We start from the raw sequence: 20302 nt of genomic DNA, 5'->3' as shown, positions 1-20302 counted from the left end.
ATAACGTGCTCCGTGGCAACGGGTCGTGACGTCACGGCTCGTTATAACTCATGCGGCACGAAACAATGTCAGTTTGGTGACCCCTGGCTGGCCCGGCGCGGCCGGCGTGAGGTGCTTTGGATTCCTATCCGACCGTCCAGCCAACGTCACTTCTCTTGTCAATAACAAGTTGAGATTAAGTAAATTCATATTGACTTTATTATTTAAAATGTATTTGAACAACAGAAGTCAGTAAACCCTAGTCGATGTAACTCCGAGATAAACGGTCGCACTATATCATTGGAAGTATTGAAGATCGGTTCCCTTCAATATTGTTTGATGAGTTTTGGCGACTTTTATCGTGAGGGATGGGAACAGAAGGAGCGAAATAAAGAATAGCGCTAGGGTGGAATTGATTTATTTAAATGACGCTACAAAAGATGACGTCACAAAACACTATACAGGTGACGTCACATGACGTCACACGACGCCGACGACTCCAGGGATCAGCGAGGGCTCTCTTAATAACATCGTACAAAATAATAACAAATAATTCATATAAAAATAAGGACTTAAATGTAACAATTTACAATACAGATCAAGTCACACAGCTCCCGCCGCGACGCCCGCCCGCCCGGCGTATCACACTGACGCTACCTCGACGGCCTGAACCAGGCTCGGTCACGAGGTACGACCTCGCTACTGTAACACACACACACACACACACACACACACACACACACACACACACACACGCACACACGCACTCACACACACACACACACACGCGGCAATCGCACACTGATATGTACACGACATGGACATTCAACAATAATCACATCCAACCCGCTCCGCGCCGAGCGGGACACGACTCGTACTGACATGGCGGAACCTACACACGAAGAAGCTTTTTATATTATTATATATCATGCTGAGGGCCGTCTCCGGGCGCCGGCAACACGTCACGTGACTCGAGATCCGAACCGCGCCTGCTAGAATACAACAGTGACGTCACTACACAGCGACCCGAGCGCTGCAGCAGGCTGGAGAGACGGACGAAGACTTCGCATCGATAAGGAATTACAAAAAGATTCGTATAACATGAGAGTTTATTACATCAGAGGTGCGGGGAGGGGGGAGGGGGAGTCACGACCGGAAGAACCTCACGGCGCGGACCACGTACTGCCGGCAGATGGGGCACTCGGCCAGCTGGCGCGCGCAGCTCGTGCAGGCGGCGATGTGACCGCACTCCAGCAGCACGCACTCCAGCGGCGCCGCCATGCAGATCTTACAGCTGTCCTCGATGGGCAGGTTGTCGATCTCTGTTGGATGAAGGTGGTTCTCGTGACAAGGTCTGATTATGTGTGTATGTTCGTCTTGTGCGTGTTGTGTCGTACCGTCCTTGTACTTGTCGTGGTCCTTCCACAGCATCTTGGCTCGGTCCAGCAGGTCGTTCCTCTCCAGACAGCCCTTGTACTCCACGCGGTTCCTCATCAGCAGCTCCTTCAGCTGTTTGACGTTCAATGTGTCCAGATCCGAGGCTAGCTTGAACTGTGACAGGTGTATGTGAGGACCTGGAGCGGAAATAAGAAAGGTTATGTAATCGAAAATAAATATCGTCAGGGTACTTTATTTATTGAAAATATAGAGGATAGTACTCTGCAGACAGCGCCACCTGCCGGCTGTCAGAGGTGACCTCATACAAATTATCTGTTATATTTTTTTATATGTTAAAGGGAGCAAACATAATGTAGACGGTGTTTGCGAGAGAAATAATATCATTTTGAGTGATGTAACCTAATGTATCTGTTATCCTGCCGTGTGAGGCTTATTGTTAGCAAGGTTATATAGTTTTATTGGATCCCGGTCACGCTCCGAGTGTGGCGTGAGTGTGTGGGCGACTCACTGTACGGCTGGTCGTGGGTGGGATACTCCGCGTGCTCCGTGTACACCGTCTCGTCCTGGAGGCTGGCCGTGTCGTTGGTGTCGGTGTCATCGGCGGCGGACACGCTCCTCAGCTCCAGGGACGAGGCGGCTCTCTGCGGCGTCCCCGCGCTCGCCGCCGCCAGCAGCACGGACGAGTCTATACGGACAGTACAAATATTGACACTCGTTCTTCCATCACACTTCTTAACACCGGACTTATGAATCCCTAAACCCACTCCCTGGTGGGTCAGTGGTGATGAGCCACCAGCATTCAATATCACTGAGGACTGACAGAGGATTGGAACGAGACTATGACGTCTACTGTGAGAGTCGTCAGGGTCGCGGCGCTCGTCCAGCTCGTCAGCACACATCGCGCGAGTACTGTGAAGAGAATCGGCGCTGGTGTTAGCCGAGCCGCGTTTGGTGTACCCACCGTTGGGCAGAGGGTCCGCGGGGCGCGCGATGAACTCCCAGCCGGTGTCGTCCAGGTCCTCTATCTCGAAGCAGTCTGTGCTGTCCACGGGCGGGTCCTCGGCCGGGGGAGCCGCGCCCGGAGGAGCCGCCGCTTCGGGTACTGGAACCTCGATATTTCGCTCACCCCCTGTTGTAATATTTAATTAGAATACATTCATTTGGTACGAATCAAACTCTTAAAGCGTTTTACATATTTTTATGAAAAAATTGTATTGACAAGGGCCGTGTGTTGGAATATTTAAGATGTTAAAAAGCATATTTAGATTTATATTAATTTGATCAATCGGTTATAAGGTTGTAGCCTGTAGAAGCTACTTTTCAGGCTCAGGAACTTACAGGAAACCAAACCAACGCTTTAAATAAATCCTATTGGATGTTTTATGTTCTAATGTCCTCCCCCAGCCTGCAGGGTCTCGCGACCAGGCGATGTTACTTATCAACGTCTTTAACTCAACGTATAATATGACTGAGTCATCATTACCCGGGGTGGGAGTGAAGCGCCTGTCAGGTATACTGGTGTTGGCATGAGGAGCGTCCGCTGTCGGAGAATGGAGATGAGATGAGTTGAAACAGTTACCTGGAAATGTTATACATCTTAGAGGGATCCCGTCTTTAGGTCGAGGGCAAGTTCAGATTAACAAGGAATGTATGCTTAAGAATTGATGCACATAGAAATATATATTAATATAATAATTTCCGTCAACTGACATGAAGATCTCCGCGACACACAGTAAACCTACTTCTGTCCGAAGCTGGCGGAGGGCTGGTCGGACTTCGGAGGTCGAAAGCTGAATTGATGAACTCATTGATGTTGGTGGTGAGTCCCTTGAGAGTGCAGAAAGCACTAGTGTTGTTCCGTGGACCTCTCCGCCTGTACGCTCCACTGTTTACATGGGACACACACAGGTTCAGTAATTCCTCTTTTTCTGTAAACGATAAACAGTGATTACACAACTGTATATGGAGTGAGCCGTGAGCTCGTGCGCATGAGCTCGCGCGCACACATTCATCATGAATTTTTTTTGGTGAAACGTTTAATGAATAGGGAAAACTTTTCCATAATCATAAAATGACATGTGTGGAGATTGGGACCAACTGCTTCAAACTTTTCACCGGACGTAATATATAAATATTTTAGTGTACATGTCAAGACTCTACGAATTATCAACTGAAGACATCTGCTGTCGGATAAACTAAAATATTTTAAATCATTCACTAATGAATCCTCACTTCACAGGATTATTATTCAAAGTCAATATAAAGGACAAGTTATAACACGTATATAAAAGTCTGTCCCAGACACTAAGGACACATTTTTTTTGCAGATCAAGACACGCATACCTCTTATTGTATGCCATTCGACCTTAATAACTGAAATTCTAAATATTATTGAAATCTGATAGCAATAACCCGCGCCGACATCTCGGTAAACTTTGTACGGAAACCCTAGGCATTATTAAGAATTATTATTTATTTTGTAAATGAAACAATGCTCTTTTGATTATTAGTTTAAGGGACATTAGCCATTAAATTTTCTTTTTATGGTCAGGATATGTACTTTTCTGTGTTCTTGTACGCAACGTTATGAATATTGTCTTTGTTCCTCGTCCACTATGACTGAGATCAGGCCACGAGTCTTGTATCAACGTAACAGTTCTTTCAGTGAATGCACCTTCATTTTAGCGTGTTGCATCGATGCATTAGCAGGGTATGAAGCAAGGCTCTCAATGAGAAAGTAGCGGGATCGGGAGTTCACGGAAACAAAATCATCGATGTTTTTATCGAAAACAGGGCCGCTAAGTATTTCTCTCTATGGAATGTAGTGTTTATTGTGGACCGAAGAATTTTACCTTACTTTCTTGGTTAATACTAATGTCAAATTGCCACAAAATAGATACTTCGTCTACGAAATACAATGACCAATTGCTGACAAAATTTCTGTATAGTCTTTTCGACCACTTCGTATGCCTTAACAGCTTTCAAAAAGTACCAGTCTAGGTAGGGCGCTTTTACCACTAAAGTGAATTGCAACCATGGCTTACCATAGCATGTCGCGATGAATAGGCACACGTTTAATTCTTGTTTTGTCCTCATTTGACATGTAGAATTGAGACCTAAATAAGTATATTTTTAATAAATAAATAGCTCTCGATATCTGCTCCGCGCTGTTTTCGTTTTCTTGTACGAATTCATTGGACTGAGGACTAGTTTATAGGAATTTTGTTAATGTTGTGGCCAAGTGATTCAATAGTTTAATTATATAACAAAAACAGTAACAGGGAATGGAATCTTCATGTGTAATATCATTATTTCTGTATTTATAACAATCTCTTGTTAATTCAGTTCAAACAAATTTTTTTTCAAATTTCTCCAATCTTGCTACGAGGATACAAGTTTCTCAACACTGTTAGATAAAGATTCAGTCTCGTAGCCTTTTCCCTACACGCGATGTACTCACAAATAGAAAGATTTGCTTTTTCATTGATACTTAAATAGAAACTGCAAATATTATACATAAAGCTGCCAGCACTTGTCCATATCTGGACTGATTCTGATGAATTGCAAAAACGACGGGCTGTTATAGGTTTGACGTATCTGTGTGTATGTGTCTGTCTGAGACAATGTAGCTCCCAAAGGGATGATCCGATTTTAATGCGTTTTTTTTTGTTTGAAAGGTATTTTCGTCGAGAGTGTTCTCAGCTATGTTTGGTGGAAATCGGTTCAGGTCTTCAAAGTCATCAGGTCGTTTGTTAGGCGTGATAGGAATGTTATAAACAAGGTTGCTTGCAAGCATATGTGGGATCTGACATTTGAAACACCAAACTATTGTCATAATAAATGCGTACTTTTTTTGGCTCGGGGGTTTAATAAATTTTTAATTAATATTTTATACATTAATTTCTATCAAACTCTTGTTGAACTGTTCAATGTTCTCAGATGTCTAGTTGTCTATACTATTACAGAGCTGGATATGTATGTGCGTCTGTTTGTTGCATGTTTATTGTTGAAAGTTAATATGCACCATTAATATAACACCAATTAATTATTTTTATGACACAATATCAATCATAGTACATGTACAGAAATGTAAACAAGGGAATTCCCTTTACTTTTAACATATACAGTGTACAGTGTTTATAAAGCTAGTTCTATAACATAGGATGTATTGTCCGTATGTCATGTACAGCCGCAGACAAACACTAATACAAATGTATTCTAATTGATATTAAATTGTTGTTAAGTGTAACAGTCATTTCTTATCTGTTAATTGATATCAATTTACTAAGACAATACTTTATATTCTTCAAAATAAGCAATAGAATTAAGATTTCCCTGTCTGTCACAATGATTGTATTCATAATGTCACACTATTGTTATGTTTCAGTTATTATTTAAGATCCAGGAAATGTTTATAGTGTACACCAGCTTTGGGTCTGACCTCAGTTATGTCACTATTTTTTTTAACCTTATTATAAAAACATTAAATTGTTATACATATACTAATGATAGAGAGGAGTTTGGTAATTTAATTGACAGTGTGTATTGAATTATAGATTGTTCTAGAATGTTTCATCATTTGTTATAATTAGATATATTAGCGTTAAAGATGACTTACCGACGCATCCTCTGGTGGATACGTTCTGCCTGTGCAGGAAACATTGGAGGTCGCGGACTTTGAGGTGTGCGATGTTTTGTCTGGACAAGGGGCGAGTTGAGAGCACCCTACACGGAGCACACATAGTTCCGCCGCCACGACGCAAGCAGCCACTGCAGTAGTATCGTTCACATTCCGAACAAGCCCGTTTTCTCTTGAATACGCTGAATTGTATACCACAGCTCTCGCAAGGCATCTTACACTCGCGTCCTCGCTGTATCATCGAACTATTTTATCTTATAGAATACATAACGCGGTAATTCAAGTCAATATGATACCGTAGGTAGACATCCTATTTTTATTAATTTTAGGTTTTTTTTTTAAACTAAACACTATAAAACAAAAAAACTGCCATTGCAAAAATAACGTTACAAATACGTTCTGACTTTTTCTGTTTTCAATTGCCAGTTGCCACTTGCCAGTCGAGTCATTTGAGTGAGTTGACAGTATTTGCCACAGATGATAAAATATTTATATTGACTTTCATGTTCGAAGGAGAATTTTATGTCATTTGCTAAAATGTTTTTGCTATCTCGCTATATTGCAATAATAAAATCAAATATTAATTCATTTAAAAAACTTACGTCCTCGATTCATGCAAGCGTCCATATTTATTTTACTGCGTAAGTTAAAATATTGCTTACAAATAATAAATAAATAATTTCCAACAGGATATATTCAACACTTTTATATTCTAAAAGAATAATTTTATTCAAACAGGTCATACAGTAATAGAGTGTATTCTCTAAAATGTTAATTATAATCTTTACAAATTATCAAATAATTATAAACATCCATACCTATATATATCCTTTAAATTTAACTACTAAAAAGGGATCTGAGAACTTGAACTAAACTATTTCACATCCTAAGTTATTATAAAACTAATGGGGGTGTATATAAGTAAGGGAATCTACAATTTCAGCTATGATAAACCTTACCAAGAGGAACATCTGATATGGCTTTCTGATATCCATTAATATTTAAAATCGTAGGAAAATCTTTAATGTTTAGATAAGTATTCTACGTACATATTTCCCTGGGTAAGATATTTATATTTAACGGCTAAAAAACATATTGTTATGTATTTTCAAACACCGACGTAGAAATTGAGGTGTTGTACGTTTCGATATCTAAGGGTACGTTAATTCCTCGATTTAGAGTCTCACTCTTGACAGTTTAATCGTTAGATGAGAACTAAAATGCAGAGGACTTTTTAATTTTTTTTTTAATTATTGAAGATTTTTTTTTTGCCAGGTAACAAAAGATTGACAAAAGAAACTAATATTTATTTATTTTATTATTTTTAAAAACAATATACTCCAGACATTCCGGTTACTTTGCAACAACCGTGATCACGGGCAGACGAGATGTGAATATCGCCCGTGACCACTGTTATATTAGTTTCATTTAAATGAATACCCGGGAAAGTCTTAGATCTCATTAAAAGTTGGACAAATTGTCTCTAATCTTCCTCGGCTATGAGTATTCTATTGTGATGTAGTCCTTATCTATGAGTATGTAGTCCTTATATATAGCTATGAGTATTATATTGTGATGTAGTAAAAAGCACAAATGTTATTTGCTAATAAATTATAATTACCGTACGCTTACCACAAGTTTGTAAAATTACACTACTGAGGAAGCGTTTCATGTTTCTCATTCAATACTTGGAACATTTACTAATTTCAAACGTAACTTCTATAATTTGAGAAGATTTATGAATGAAACGGTGCTTTGGCTTCGCGTTGTGTGACGAGCCAAGCTCGGGTCGGTCGGCTATGTAAGCATAGTGAGTAGAGTCGGAGAGTGTGGGCCAAGGCTAGCTTTATTCAATGTTTAACGTGAAACCTGGCCCGCTTCTAATTCAGTCCAAAATGCTATTCGTTTTATACTCGTATGTTATAAATTTTTGAAGTGTAACGTTTTATCGTTTTGTTATAATATATAGGGTTTTCCATTAAGGGCGCTTGATCTTTGAAATGCAAAAAAAAATACATGTAGGAAAGATACTTGCGAAATTTTTTTTTTATTTGGAAGGTCTATCGACCCCATTATGTATGGAATATGACATCATTCAAATGACCGCCACGGCTTCGGTTGGTGGCGCGCACACGAAAGGTCCAATTTTCGATGACTCTGGCGCACAAATCGGGCTGTATTTGATCGATGGCGTGGCGTATGTTGACTTTGAGGGCATCGGTGGTTTGCGGCTTGTTGGCATAGACCTGCGACTTAAGAAAACCCCACAAGAAAAAGTCCAGCGGGGTCAAATCGCACGATCTCGGTGGCCAGTTCACGTCGCCTCCGCGCGAGATGACCATGTCCAGAAATTGCTCGTGCAGAACTTCCATCGTAGCGTGTGCTGTGTGGCACGTAGCGCCGTCCTGTTGAAACCACATGTTGTCCAGATCCATATTCTCGATTCAGGCCAAAAGAAGTTGGTTATCATCGACCGGTATCGCTCACCATTGACGGTGACGGCCACACCATTATCGTTTTCGAAAAAATACGGACCAATCACGCCTCCGGCCCAAAATCCGCACCAAACAGTCACTTTCTGCGGGTGCATTGCCACTTGGTGAACCTCGTGTGGATTGGTCTCGTCCCAAATACGGCAATTTTGCTTGTTGACATAGCCATTCATCCAAAAATGCGCCTCGTCGCTGAAGATGATTTTTTTGCCAAAATCGGCGTCAACTTCCAACTGCTCTAATGCCCAGTCAGCGAACACACGGCGCTGTCTATGGTCATTAACCTTGAGCTCTTGGGTCAGCTGGATCTTGTACGGGTGCAGGCTCAAGTCACAACGCAAAATTCGCCAAGTTGTCGTCTGCGAAAGGCCGAGTTCCTGTGCGCGACGCGGAATTGACTGCCGCGGGTTTTCGAGGACACTGTCGCGCACAGCGGCGATATTCTCGGCAGATCTCGCGTTACGTTGACGCACGGGAACCCGCTGATTGTTAACTGACCCGGTTGACTCGAATTTCTCCACCAATCGACGGATAGTCGACTCGGCAGGACGATCATCGCGACCGTAAAACGGGCGAAGTGCGCGGAACGTTGCTCGAACTGAAGACCCATTTTCATGAAACAATTTTATGATTTGCACGTGCTGCTCGACACTGTAACCTGCCATGGTGGTTTGGGAGGACGGAATGAATATAACACACTGCATTTGATAGCTGTCACTCAAACAACATGGCCGCAATCAGCTGTCAAAGTTCAAGCGTCCCTATTGGAAAACCCCATACATATTTTCTTATTCAAAAAACGTAAATTAATGTATAATTATTCTCTGGTTATCTTATAAAATTATTGTAGGTTTTATCTCTTATACTTTTCAAGTCCAAATTAAGGTGAGATAAAATAGTTTCTTCTTTAAATTCCTGTTTATAAACGGGCTCAACTCTATTGTTTTGAAGGTATTGTTCTATGAACTATTATAGAAGTTTTTAGGAGAGATTTTGTTTATAAGTCAATGTTAGAGCGACGATTCTCTTCAAATACATGATGTTCAAAATGTGAAGCGGTCACAAAACGTTCTTTATATCAGATTTTTCATGTTTTATAAGTTGATGTCACCAAAGTTTAATACATTTTTCGTTCCTTGGGGTTTTAAATTTGTTGCTGTTAAATAAGAACCTTTATATAAGTTATCCGACACAGATAGCTGACAAATTGATTAAAAATTTTAAAAATTTGCTCGCTGAGGACAGGATTCGAACCTGCGCGGGTAAAACCCATTGGATTTCAAGTCCAACTCCTTAACCACTCGGACACCTCAGCTGTTATATTCAAAGATGTAATGAACACACTGTATACACTAACACATTTAAGATGTCATGAATATTATAAGTTAAGTGTTTACACAATAAATAGTACAGTTTTATAGTTTATTATTGTATATTTTTGTATATGTGAATAAGGAACCTGATGCATTTTGAAAACAAAAGTGTAGAGTCGAAAGTAAAATCCGTACAAAGCGCCTACTGTTTCTGTCTTAGCCATAACATAATGGAATGGAATTACCACTGGAACTCTCTTCATCCGAAGAAATTTACAACATGTAAGGAGACTCGGTAACTGTTGTGTATTTTATTATCAAACATAACTATGTCTTCATAATGAAGCTGCTTAACAAGTTCAATAATAATAAGGTAAAATAATATGTTGGATGAAAAATACTAATAATAATTGTCTATTTATTTTGTTGAACAAACATTATACTCTTCTCCTGTACGTCGAGCAAGGAATTAGTAAGTATTCCTATAAACAAGTCTCTTACTACAGGTGGTGAGAAGTCGAACCAGGTTAGTGGCAACATAAAAAACTTTCCATCTTAACTCCTCAGTGAGCGCAGGGTTGAGAAGTCGGTGCTGGAATACCTCGGAGTGCTGGTGACCTGAATGTAGCCTGTTTGGAAAATCATTCACTACCACTCGGAGATCCGTGTCGAGTGTTGTGGGTGGTTGTTCATGAGCTAGTACTCGCTGTGTTCGAGCGTGTCTGAACTCCATAGCAGACGTGACAAGTCCAATACGACGGGACGTTTATTATTTATTCAGCTTTATCCAAATTTGAACAAAGTATAAACGGACGTTGTGACCTTAACGTGGGTAAACTTTGTAGTTTCGTACTTACTGTGTTTGTTAGGAAAATATTTTTTTATTTTTTTTTATTTGTAACTAAATGGTGAAAATATATATAAGTACCATATACAATATATAAAGTAAACTCTGTATTCTTAGTACGCCTCAGAAATTTACAGATCAGCTTAGTCCAAGTTTAACGGTTTTATATTAGTAGGTAATATTCCCACATTTTAGTACTAACGTAGGTTACTGAGTTAAACGGGCAAAGCTTCGTGTATGTTTCTTGGTAAACTATGACGACTCGTATTAAGAGATAATGAACCTCCGTATTTAGTCTACCCGACTTATTGAGCCTTCGCTTAGCTTATTACTGAGGCACTAATGTTATCCTCCTGATACAACCACATCAAATGTTAGTTAGTTAACTAAATCTTTTTAGTGAGTATATATTTCTTCAATACATGTTATAAAACAAAGGCCCTCACAGCGTCTGTCTGTTCGCGATAAACGAAAAAACTACTTCACTGATTATCAAACAATTCTAATCACTCGATAGCGTATTTCTGGAAGAAGGTTTTAGTTTATAACTTGTTAAGTTTTTGGATTTAAATGTGGGTATATTAACGCTATTTGTTGAAGATGTCGGGAAAACATGAGCCGTCTGAGAGCTTGTACGAAAACGCTGCCTAAAGTCTTTGAGATATAACAAAATGATATATGGTGGAATTATGTATCTTATATAGGTCTACAGAAAAGTCCGCGGTGGCATATGTGTATACTTTAAGGATAACATACTATATTCATTTTACAATTTTTAAAAATTGGCATTTCTTGAGCGTTTATTGGAAAGCTATTTACATAAATACGGTATTGATTCTTATCAAAATAAATTACTTCGTTTTCAGAGTTTATAAACATATAGAAATACAAATATTCACTTCAGAATTTTAGGAAATGATTCAAAAGGGTTAAAGAAGACAGGATCGTTCTATTTTGTTCTTGATTATTGAAAAATTTTCAAAGATGTTATATTTCTAAACGCAAGTTCAAAATTCAATATCTATAAAGAAAAATAAGCGATAAAGACAACGGTTATTAAAAAGTCTTGTTTCTTTTAAAAATATAAAATATGACACATGGTTTTAAAGAGTAATAATGTGCTGAGATTTTTGAAGTTTTAAGAAACTTAATCTGTAAGGACAACCTTACAGACGTTTCAAATATTCTGTCGGACTGGATCTGGAGCTTCTTACTGTTAGCTAGAGTACCTGGTACAATACTTGACATTACTCACACTAGTACCATCATTTACTGTAAAGGTAATTACGTTTACATCATTTATTAAATAATATTTTCAAATCAAGTGACATTAATGTCATCCACAGACCACTAGCAGTATTTCGCCTCGCCAGTGACAGCTGAGGTGTCCGAGTGGTTAAGGAGTTGGACTTGAAATCCAATGGGTTTTACCCGCGCAGGTTCGAATCCTGTCCTCAGCGGACTTTTTTTTATTTGTAATAACATTTTTTTTGTATTTCTAACATATTTGTCAATGAAACACATCAGATATACAAAAAAAAACGTACTGAAAGTTGTTTGGTGTCATTCTAACGTTTTAATTTAATATAAGAGATTGCGCTGAACCGATTATATATATCTGTAGGTGTAAATGATAACGCATAGCTAATAATATTTTAAAATTATTAATTGTCATGTCCGTCGACACATCACAAGTAGTTTCAACGAAGAGATTTTGTATACCTCTTACCTCTTCACAGCTGTTAATGATATACAAAAATATATATTTTCCAAAGCAGTCAGTCAGGTGTTATCATAATAATACATGTCTGTCTTATATTATTGCTACAAATATTGTATAAATGAGTCCGATACAGACAGTCTAGACTATAGACTCTAGACTCTAGTTCATAAAGATTGTTCGTATTTTTTAACTTCATTCGGAACTGTCAGTGTTGGAGAGTGGACATCTTGTTATGTCCGAGCATCTCACAGCACAGCTTTATTCTCATTGTATTATAAAAGCTACACTTTGTGACTGTTTGTATGTTTGTATGTATGGTTGTTTGTTGCTCTCTCACGCAAAAACAACTCTGCGGATTTTTATCAACAACAAACCGGAGCAGGACAAAGTTTATAATTTATCCTAAAATTACCTGATCACGGAATAATTACTATTTTTCAAATATGGTTAGGTAGGGAGAGGAGCTTGGACAGTGGAGGTGAGCGTTTAACGCGCGTTAGTTAGGGGCCCCTTAAACCTACACCTGGGTCGCAAGTCCCAGGCACTGTTGAAGCTCCACTCCCTGCAACGCAATGGACCCGGCACCCGCACGGTGAATCCATTGAATGCTAAGAGGTTTCGTCTCGCTGACTGTTGGGTACATGCTTATACATTTCCACGTAGACGAAGTACTCGGCGACGACTAGTTATTTTATATTTCCGGAAGCCGTTCCGATGTCTCTTAACATTATTTTTTTGATAATTTTATTTTAAATATTGTATTAAACCTTATAATTGTAACTCGTTACGATCACAGCTGATTGTCGTACGTCTGGTTCAAGTTAAATTGATAATGAAGAATAAAATGTTTCTTTTGTTATTAAATTTTTTTATGAGAGTTACGACATAATATGTTGGGAGTGGTAAGTCTGCGTTCATTTCGATAGAAGGAAACTTATATAGAGTGTGCAAATAGGAACACGGGAATGTTATTTTTAAGTAATAATGTAATATTACACGTGTGAGACAAATTTAGTTTTATTTTAAATAAATTCGACTTAATATTTTAATATAGAATGAACTTCAAAGGCTCCGTTTCCTATTAATAGCCAGCGCTGGTCTCTCGCATCGCTGAACAAACCCCCCCTGGCGGAGACGAGGTGTGGTCAGCTCTTAATATGGTGCAAAGAAATATTTGTATAGGACAGTCGACTGTCATTAAACTATATCGTTATATATAATGCATAGTGCGCTGAAACAATGAACATGGAAACCAAGCAGTAACCATATCTATAGTCTGTGTGACGGGACTTCATAAGTAATACAACTGTTCTGCTGTGACAACGCGGGAACTACACAAAATCCCCAGATATATTACATCCAATATTTTATTCCGACGTCTAAAACACATTGCTGTATAGTTTGATTAAAATATCTTTAGCAATGTTTATTTGAGAGAATGACGAACACCCGTACATCCAGAAATTGTCACATGATGTCGCATTTGTGATATATAATAAATAAGTTTAATTTAAATAAAGGAAAAGTCAGTTCCTAAATATTTGGGAATATATTAATTCTCTGACTGAGCTTATATCGGTTTTTAAACCTAGCTGCATACTCTTTCTTAGTTCTGTTGACAAAGATAATGCTTCCTTTTTATTATTAATTAATTATATAAAAATTAATTATATAAAATATACTATAATAGAGACACATTGCAAATATAATTTACAAAGATGAGATTTTATTCTTCCGTCTTGTTTCAGGGTCTGTGTTCAGGTGACACAGTTTATAAGAGTTGAGCGAAACGGGTAACATCTGAGTAAATATGGTTTATAGAGAGTCTAATGAGTACTGTTACTGAGGAGACTTAGTTCATCATTTAATATAATACACAGAGACGTGCTGAGGTGTCCGAGTGGTTAAGGAGTTGGACTTGAAATCCAATGGGTTTTACCCGCGCAGGTTCGAATCCTGTCCTCAGCGGAGACTTTTTTGAATACAATTGCGTCCAAAACTCTTTGATTGCATCAATATATTTTTTGAACCGAAATTGATAAGGAAAAACGGTCACAAAATGTTGTTAACTTCGTTAAAGATTTCTTTGAAATCATATTATGAATCATTGCTCTCATAACGTTCTAGGAACTCGCCGGCGGTCACCGCGTCCCGCTAACGATGCTACTTCAGACATATTTGATGTTTCTTAATTCATTCAGGATAAAATATGATTGGTATGTTTCTAAGGATTTCTTTCAAAGTGACAGCCAACAACACCAGACAGCAGTCTCACTTGATTTCGTTCCATAGCATTCATCATCTTCAGAGTCACTAGGTTTATTCTTCATTTCTTTCTTCTTCTTAACTTTCATCTCGTCTGACTGTAATCACCATTGCTGAGGAGGATTATGCAGTTCAAAATTAACAAAAAAGCCCAGTATCTGAAAAACTTAGTTTCCTTTAAATTAGTACAAGTTTATTTATCCAGATAGTTTTCAATCTTTCTTTACTTTATTCTGTATCTTCATCTATCTGATAATCTTAGATGTCCTAACCGGAGACTCGACTCGTTAAGAAGAGTTACTAATCGTATATTGCGACCCTGTAGCCTGAGCACCCACTAGACTAAAGTCGTGTTTCTTAAGGTCGCAGACTAAATATATTTGTCAGGAAATGTTATGAAAAGAAGTCACTTACTAATATTTTTTGTCTTTAATATTTATTCTGCGGTTCATAGTTACAGTAAAGTATATATAATTTCTGTTTGTTATATAACATTAGTCATTGCGTATATATTTTTACATCAGATCAGACTCCTATTATAATAAACATGACAACTAATTGTTGTATGTTTGTGACACAGCAATGTTTCGGAAATATTTTCTACTTAACGGGTTTGTAATTTTTGTTTCCCAGAACATTTATCCAGTGACTATTGTATATATTATGTAAAGATTATAATTTTAGAACTTTATGAATTTAGACTGAGCTTGTATGTAATATGATAGATGCGGCTGTAAATGTGGTGACGAACATAAGTCGGGGGATTCCCTGAATGTTGCAACACTAGCACATTTTACGTTTTAAAAATATTTTGTTGACAGAATGGCTGAATCAATTCTATTGATGAAATGATAAATTGCGATGATGCCTTAATATCATCATACGATGCTTCATTGTAGGTCGTCATCGGACACCCTCTGCTGAGTACACTGTCCACATATTTGTCGTTCTGGCAACTCTCGCCTCGTTGCGCAATTCTTGTTTTTTATATAAAACTTTTGTTTTGAATTACGTCGCATTTGCTAAATATGTAAATTTATCTATTTCCAAATAAGCACTTATTTAATAATTATATGAAAAACCTGTACACCCAGTTGCTGCGTTTGCGTAAATTTTTCATATTATTCCTTATGTAATAATTTTTTAATAATATAATATATATAAGTATGTACAAAGCCACACTAGGTTTTTAATATGTGCATTTTTGAAATTTTGATTGATTTAGTTGTTTACTGAAAATGATTACAAATAAGAACTATACATGCCGTCAGCCGTCACCGACAGGACTGTTTATTAATTGAAGATACAAATATATTTTCAACATGAACGTATTTCTCACGCCGCGTACGAGTTCTCTCAATAATGTTATTATGAAGACTGTTGTATATTTTCCATTTTTTTTTAGGAAATGTTTAATTTATATAATTGATGTTACATTGATTACTATCGTCCGGGTCTATCTCAACTATATTTCTGACCTCCGAACGTATGACTTTACCACTGACCTGTACTCGCAACAACTACCTTAGCAACCGTTTTCAATAAAAGTAGTATTGTATGAGACTATTTTTTAACCACCGACACAAAAAGAGGGGTGACTATGACGTCGATATCTGTCTGTGTGTGTCTTTCCGCGGCATAGTAGCTCTTGTATAGATAGCCCGTTTAAGATGCGACTCTTTTCAATTCAAAGCCAATTTCTTTGCGGCGCTTATTTCTTTAATATCGGTTCAACAGTGTAAGAGTATCAGCTCTTTTCTAAAGTGATGTCAAGCCAAAACCCATTGATTACTCGGTGCGTTATTTACGCGTGTCAATATAATCGTTAAAGACAACTTTGAAAATTTAATAACATTTTGTTAGTATGTTTGTCTGCTTTTTATTATTTTATAAATATTTTTACACATAAGCTTCTAGCAAGGGTCGTCGGATACTAATAAATTATTTGAATTCGGCCATCGTTCGCTAACGTGATGTATTTCATTGAAGCGGTTACGTTAAAGTATAAAATTATTAACCCGTACGGTTTCGCTTCACGAATATAATAATTTCCATACTATATAACGCAACGTGTCTGCCTTCCTTTTTAATAGATAACAAATTATTAATAACATAAAACAATCGGCTGTCAGCGTGTTGTTTATTGACTTGCGATTGATTTATTTTCGGAAGAGACAATAGCGGTAACAGGAATCTGGAGGCGGGTTGTAGGTGGCGAGTGTGTGCCTCTCTACTAGAAGGAAGCAAGTGTGGTGCTGCCTTAGGAGAGAAACGGATTGTTGTGAATACTAAAGGTATAATGACTGGACTCCTGGAATGCAGGGTCTCCTTGCTATTTTGTTTAATATGAAAACAATCTGCAAAAAATTTAATAGAAATCTTAAACGCAACCGATATTTTGTTTCACTTAAACGTGAAATACTAGATCTGATTGATTTTATTAGAAATATTTTTTCATATTATAATAAAGTGAAATTAGTCATCCCAGGAACAAGGTTGTTAGGTGTGCAGGGATACCATTTACAGTACAGCATATGGAGGTGCAGTCAGACATTTCAACAAACGAGTCGAGCCAGTGAGGTCTTACATTATACAAAAAATTAAAATAAAATAATTGAATAATTACTATTATACAATAAAATTTCTGGGCACGAATTAATTGATTATATATAAGTTGAGTCGCAAATATTCTGCTGTTGTAAAGAAAAATATGATGATCTGTTTACTGAGGCGAGGTTGCATAACGACAAGAGCAGTGCAAGCTCACTCACTCTACATACCACAACCGAACATAATTAATAATCGAGTACTGATCCTCCAAACAAACATTGAATTATATAAATATAATCATTTTTCAATTCATTCCGTTTGTTTGCAAGTTGTTGTAAGGGAGGTCTAGTCTCGGAAATGCTAGTACAGTAAGGGAGGCTACTGAAATAGTTGTAGGTTGTGCAAGTAAATGTGTTCTCGGTTTGTTTGGTCGTAGTACGAATGAAATCATCTAAATAATATATTTAAATGTCACATTCTCTCTTTGTATATAAGTCACATGTCTGCCCAAACGGTGTACATATATTGTATAATAGAAATTATCAATAATTAAATCTAGAAAAAGAAATCATTGTTTAATCAATAGATTTATTTGTTTATCCAACGCGCTCGGACATAAGAATTTATTTTTCCACGCACCCTGTCGCTGTTATTCCAAATAATCACTGAAATTATTATAACGAATTAACATTTAACGTAACACATTTATAGCAACTTGTAAGGTGACCTTACAAGTGACCAAACTCGGGGCACAGACTGCGAGCTTGTCTTTCAGTTTCAGTCTGTCGTTTAGTCCAGTTTGTTCGCTGGTCTTCCAAACGAGTCAAACCGTAGTTTCTTATATGTACCTGTTATAATATTTCCATGACTCAAACTCAGTAGAGCCGAGTTCACACGCGAGACTCGAAGATGGCCTTTCCGCTGTGGTGTTTCATATTTATGCTTAGGTTGGACCCGACAAATCTATTGAGACAGTTCCTTGTAATTCTTCATTAACGAAATCAATGTATTTAATACGGAATTATTAATTACAAATCAATGAATAGATCGCTGCTTGGTATGCTTACTTGTAATTTGATGTATAGAGACCAGTATAAAAATAAACAAGATCATTGGTACACAATACGATGACAGGCAAACATATAACACGTAACAAATAAGACATCGCTTTTCATATGCGCTACAAATTACAGTATGTTCATATTTTATAAGAATGAAGATTTGATCGAAAATGATGTCACTTTAGCAATATGAATTGTATGGAACGATTTATTTAAGATATTTATTAAAGTCATTGGGCAGACCACATCTGTCACAGTCATTTCAACGGCTTGATGATGCTCACACGTTAAGCATTAAGAGTTGACGTTCGTACCGTGTTGTATTGAACACCTGTATATCTGATAGAGTCATCAGAATCTCTCTCACACGTCACACGTCAAACTCATCTCACTTTAATGTATTTGTTTCATATATTGCTAGAGCGACCATGTGTTGTGGAAACAGAGCAAGTCATTGTGTTAGTTATCTAATGCTGGAAACCGAATTACAGGGAATTCGACAGCGCTCTTTGTACATACAAAACATTTTATCATTATACATTTACTAGAATTCTCGTTAAGCAACTTGTTTTAAATTAAAAAATATGTATGTTATTAAAAAGTACGAGGCTTATCACTAAAGAAAAGATAATAAGCATTGTTGTACGAGTATGATTTTGCCGCTGACTATAGACTACTACTACTACCAACTACAGACTTACAGTAACTTTACAGACTCGAGCCAGTTTTTAATTATTAAAGGATCGTAATAGCATGACCCGGTACATGGCTCGTATGTGTATGGTTTAGTTCACTGAATAACATTGTTTCTTGCCTATTGTTGGTGCCTTTTTGAAATATCTTTGCACCAGGTCGACTCCGACGACTTATTTCTAAAATTTTGTAAAAGATCAATCATTATATACGTATTGCCATAAATTATTTTTAGTGTTGGTAGTTTAGTGTTAGTTTAAGATCAGCTCGTATTTATTTCCTACAATGCTCATGATAATAGGTAATGGAGGCAATTCGTTTCGGTTTCTTGAGGTTAATATTGGTTGTAGTGTAGTGTAGTTTTTTGCGTTTTAACGAAGCGTACGATTTTAATGTGAAATGCATCAGTTTTAGTAATTTTCGATAACAATGTCCGATTAATTGCCGCAGCAAATTAATAATAAGCCTCGTGATGTTGGAAGCAGTCGAGAGTCGGTTAAATGTATGATTGAAGAGTAAGAGATGACACGATGAGGAACACGAGGATGAAGTGGAGCCGGTAAGAGGTGTAGAGGGAGAAGGTGGGAGATATATAGTGTGTCTGTATCGTAAGCATAGTAGACGTTCTTTGTTAAAAAGTCTATCGATAATTTTAATCGATTTGTCGTGAAATTATATTGTTAACATTAAAGCAATGTTGAGCTGATATTTAAATAAAAAATTGAAGTGGAAAATGTAGAGCGTATAATTCATCGACACAGGAATCAAACTTGCAACCTCCGTGACATGTAACCGCAACGCGATATTCTGCAAGTTGCAGATTTATAATTAAAATTTTAATTAAGTACCACTTACGTTAAAATGTAGATAAAACAAGTGAGATGAAGTTAATAGATTTTTATTTTTTAACTTTAAATTATACTTTGATTCCTAAAGACTTATAACATTCAACAGGACCTTTCTATGAGATGATTTGAAAGAATAATAAAATACTGTTTAATGCTAATTAACAATTTTTTTTAAGTTTTTCTGAACGTTATTTGTAGAGTGTAACATTTATTGTCTCACTTACACTACGCCTCCCGTCATACCTTTGTTCATATTAATTTTTTTTTAATTTCGTCCTCTGTGTGTCCCCGCTTGGTTAGATACATAATTTTCCTTTACTTTCGTCAGAGAAACACAGAAAGTTTATTGGAATTTATATGAAACAAGTAAATCATAATATTGTAAGATTATCGATACCTTATTGAAAGAGATTATTTTCGTTTTTGTTTATTTGTTGACGACAAATAATTGTAGTGCGTTCATCAGAACAAAGAAAACCTTCCTTTATAGGCTG

The 20302-nt window shown here is 37.3% G+C and overlaps 1 protein-coding gene and 3 non-coding genes across 4 annotated transcripts; 2 read left to right on the top strand and 2 right to left on the bottom strand.

The window, feature by feature from the left end:
* Positions 1-381: 381 nt before the first annotated feature.
* On the bottom strand, positions 382-6458 carry LOC116767175 (E3 ubiquitin-protein ligase RNF34). Its single transcript, XM_032657356.2, has 7 exons — positions 5996-6458; positions 3120-3305; positions 2861-2956; positions 2339-2506; positions 1886-2062; positions 1377-1553; positions 382-1301 (listed from the first exon to the last, which is right to left on the bottom strand). Exons 1-7 carry the CDS (start codon positions 6255-6257, stop codon positions 1126-1128), a joined length of 1242 nt encoding a protein of 413 aa, XP_032513247.2. The 5' UTR covers positions 6258-6458; the 3' UTR covers positions 382-1125.
* Positions 6459-9741: 3283 nt separating this feature from the next.
* On the bottom strand, positions 9742-9823 carry Trnas-uga (transfer RNA serine (anticodon UGA)). Its single transcript has one exon. It is a non-coding gene; the product is annotated as a tRNA-Ser (tRNA).
* Positions 9824-12046: 2223 nt separating this feature from the next.
* Trnas-uga (transfer RNA serine (anticodon UGA)) lies at positions 12047-12128 on the top strand. The gene has a single exon. It is a non-coding gene; the product is annotated as a tRNA-Ser (tRNA).
* A 2149-nt stretch (positions 12129-14277) lies between these two features.
* Positions 14278-14359, top strand: Trnas-uga (transfer RNA serine (anticodon UGA)). The gene has a single exon. It is a non-coding gene; the product is annotated as a tRNA-Ser (tRNA).
* Positions 14360-20302: the final 5943 nt, after the last annotated feature.

The sequence above is a fragment of the Danaus plexippus genome, assembly GCF_018135715.1.
Source record: "Danaus plexippus chromosome 9 unlocalized genomic scaffold, MEX_DaPlex mxdp_26, whole genome shotgun sequence".
NCBI lineage: Eukaryota > Metazoa > Arthropoda > Insecta > Lepidoptera > Nymphalidae > Danaus > Danaus plexippus.
This window is presented reverse-complemented; position numbering and strand designations above follow the sequence as displayed.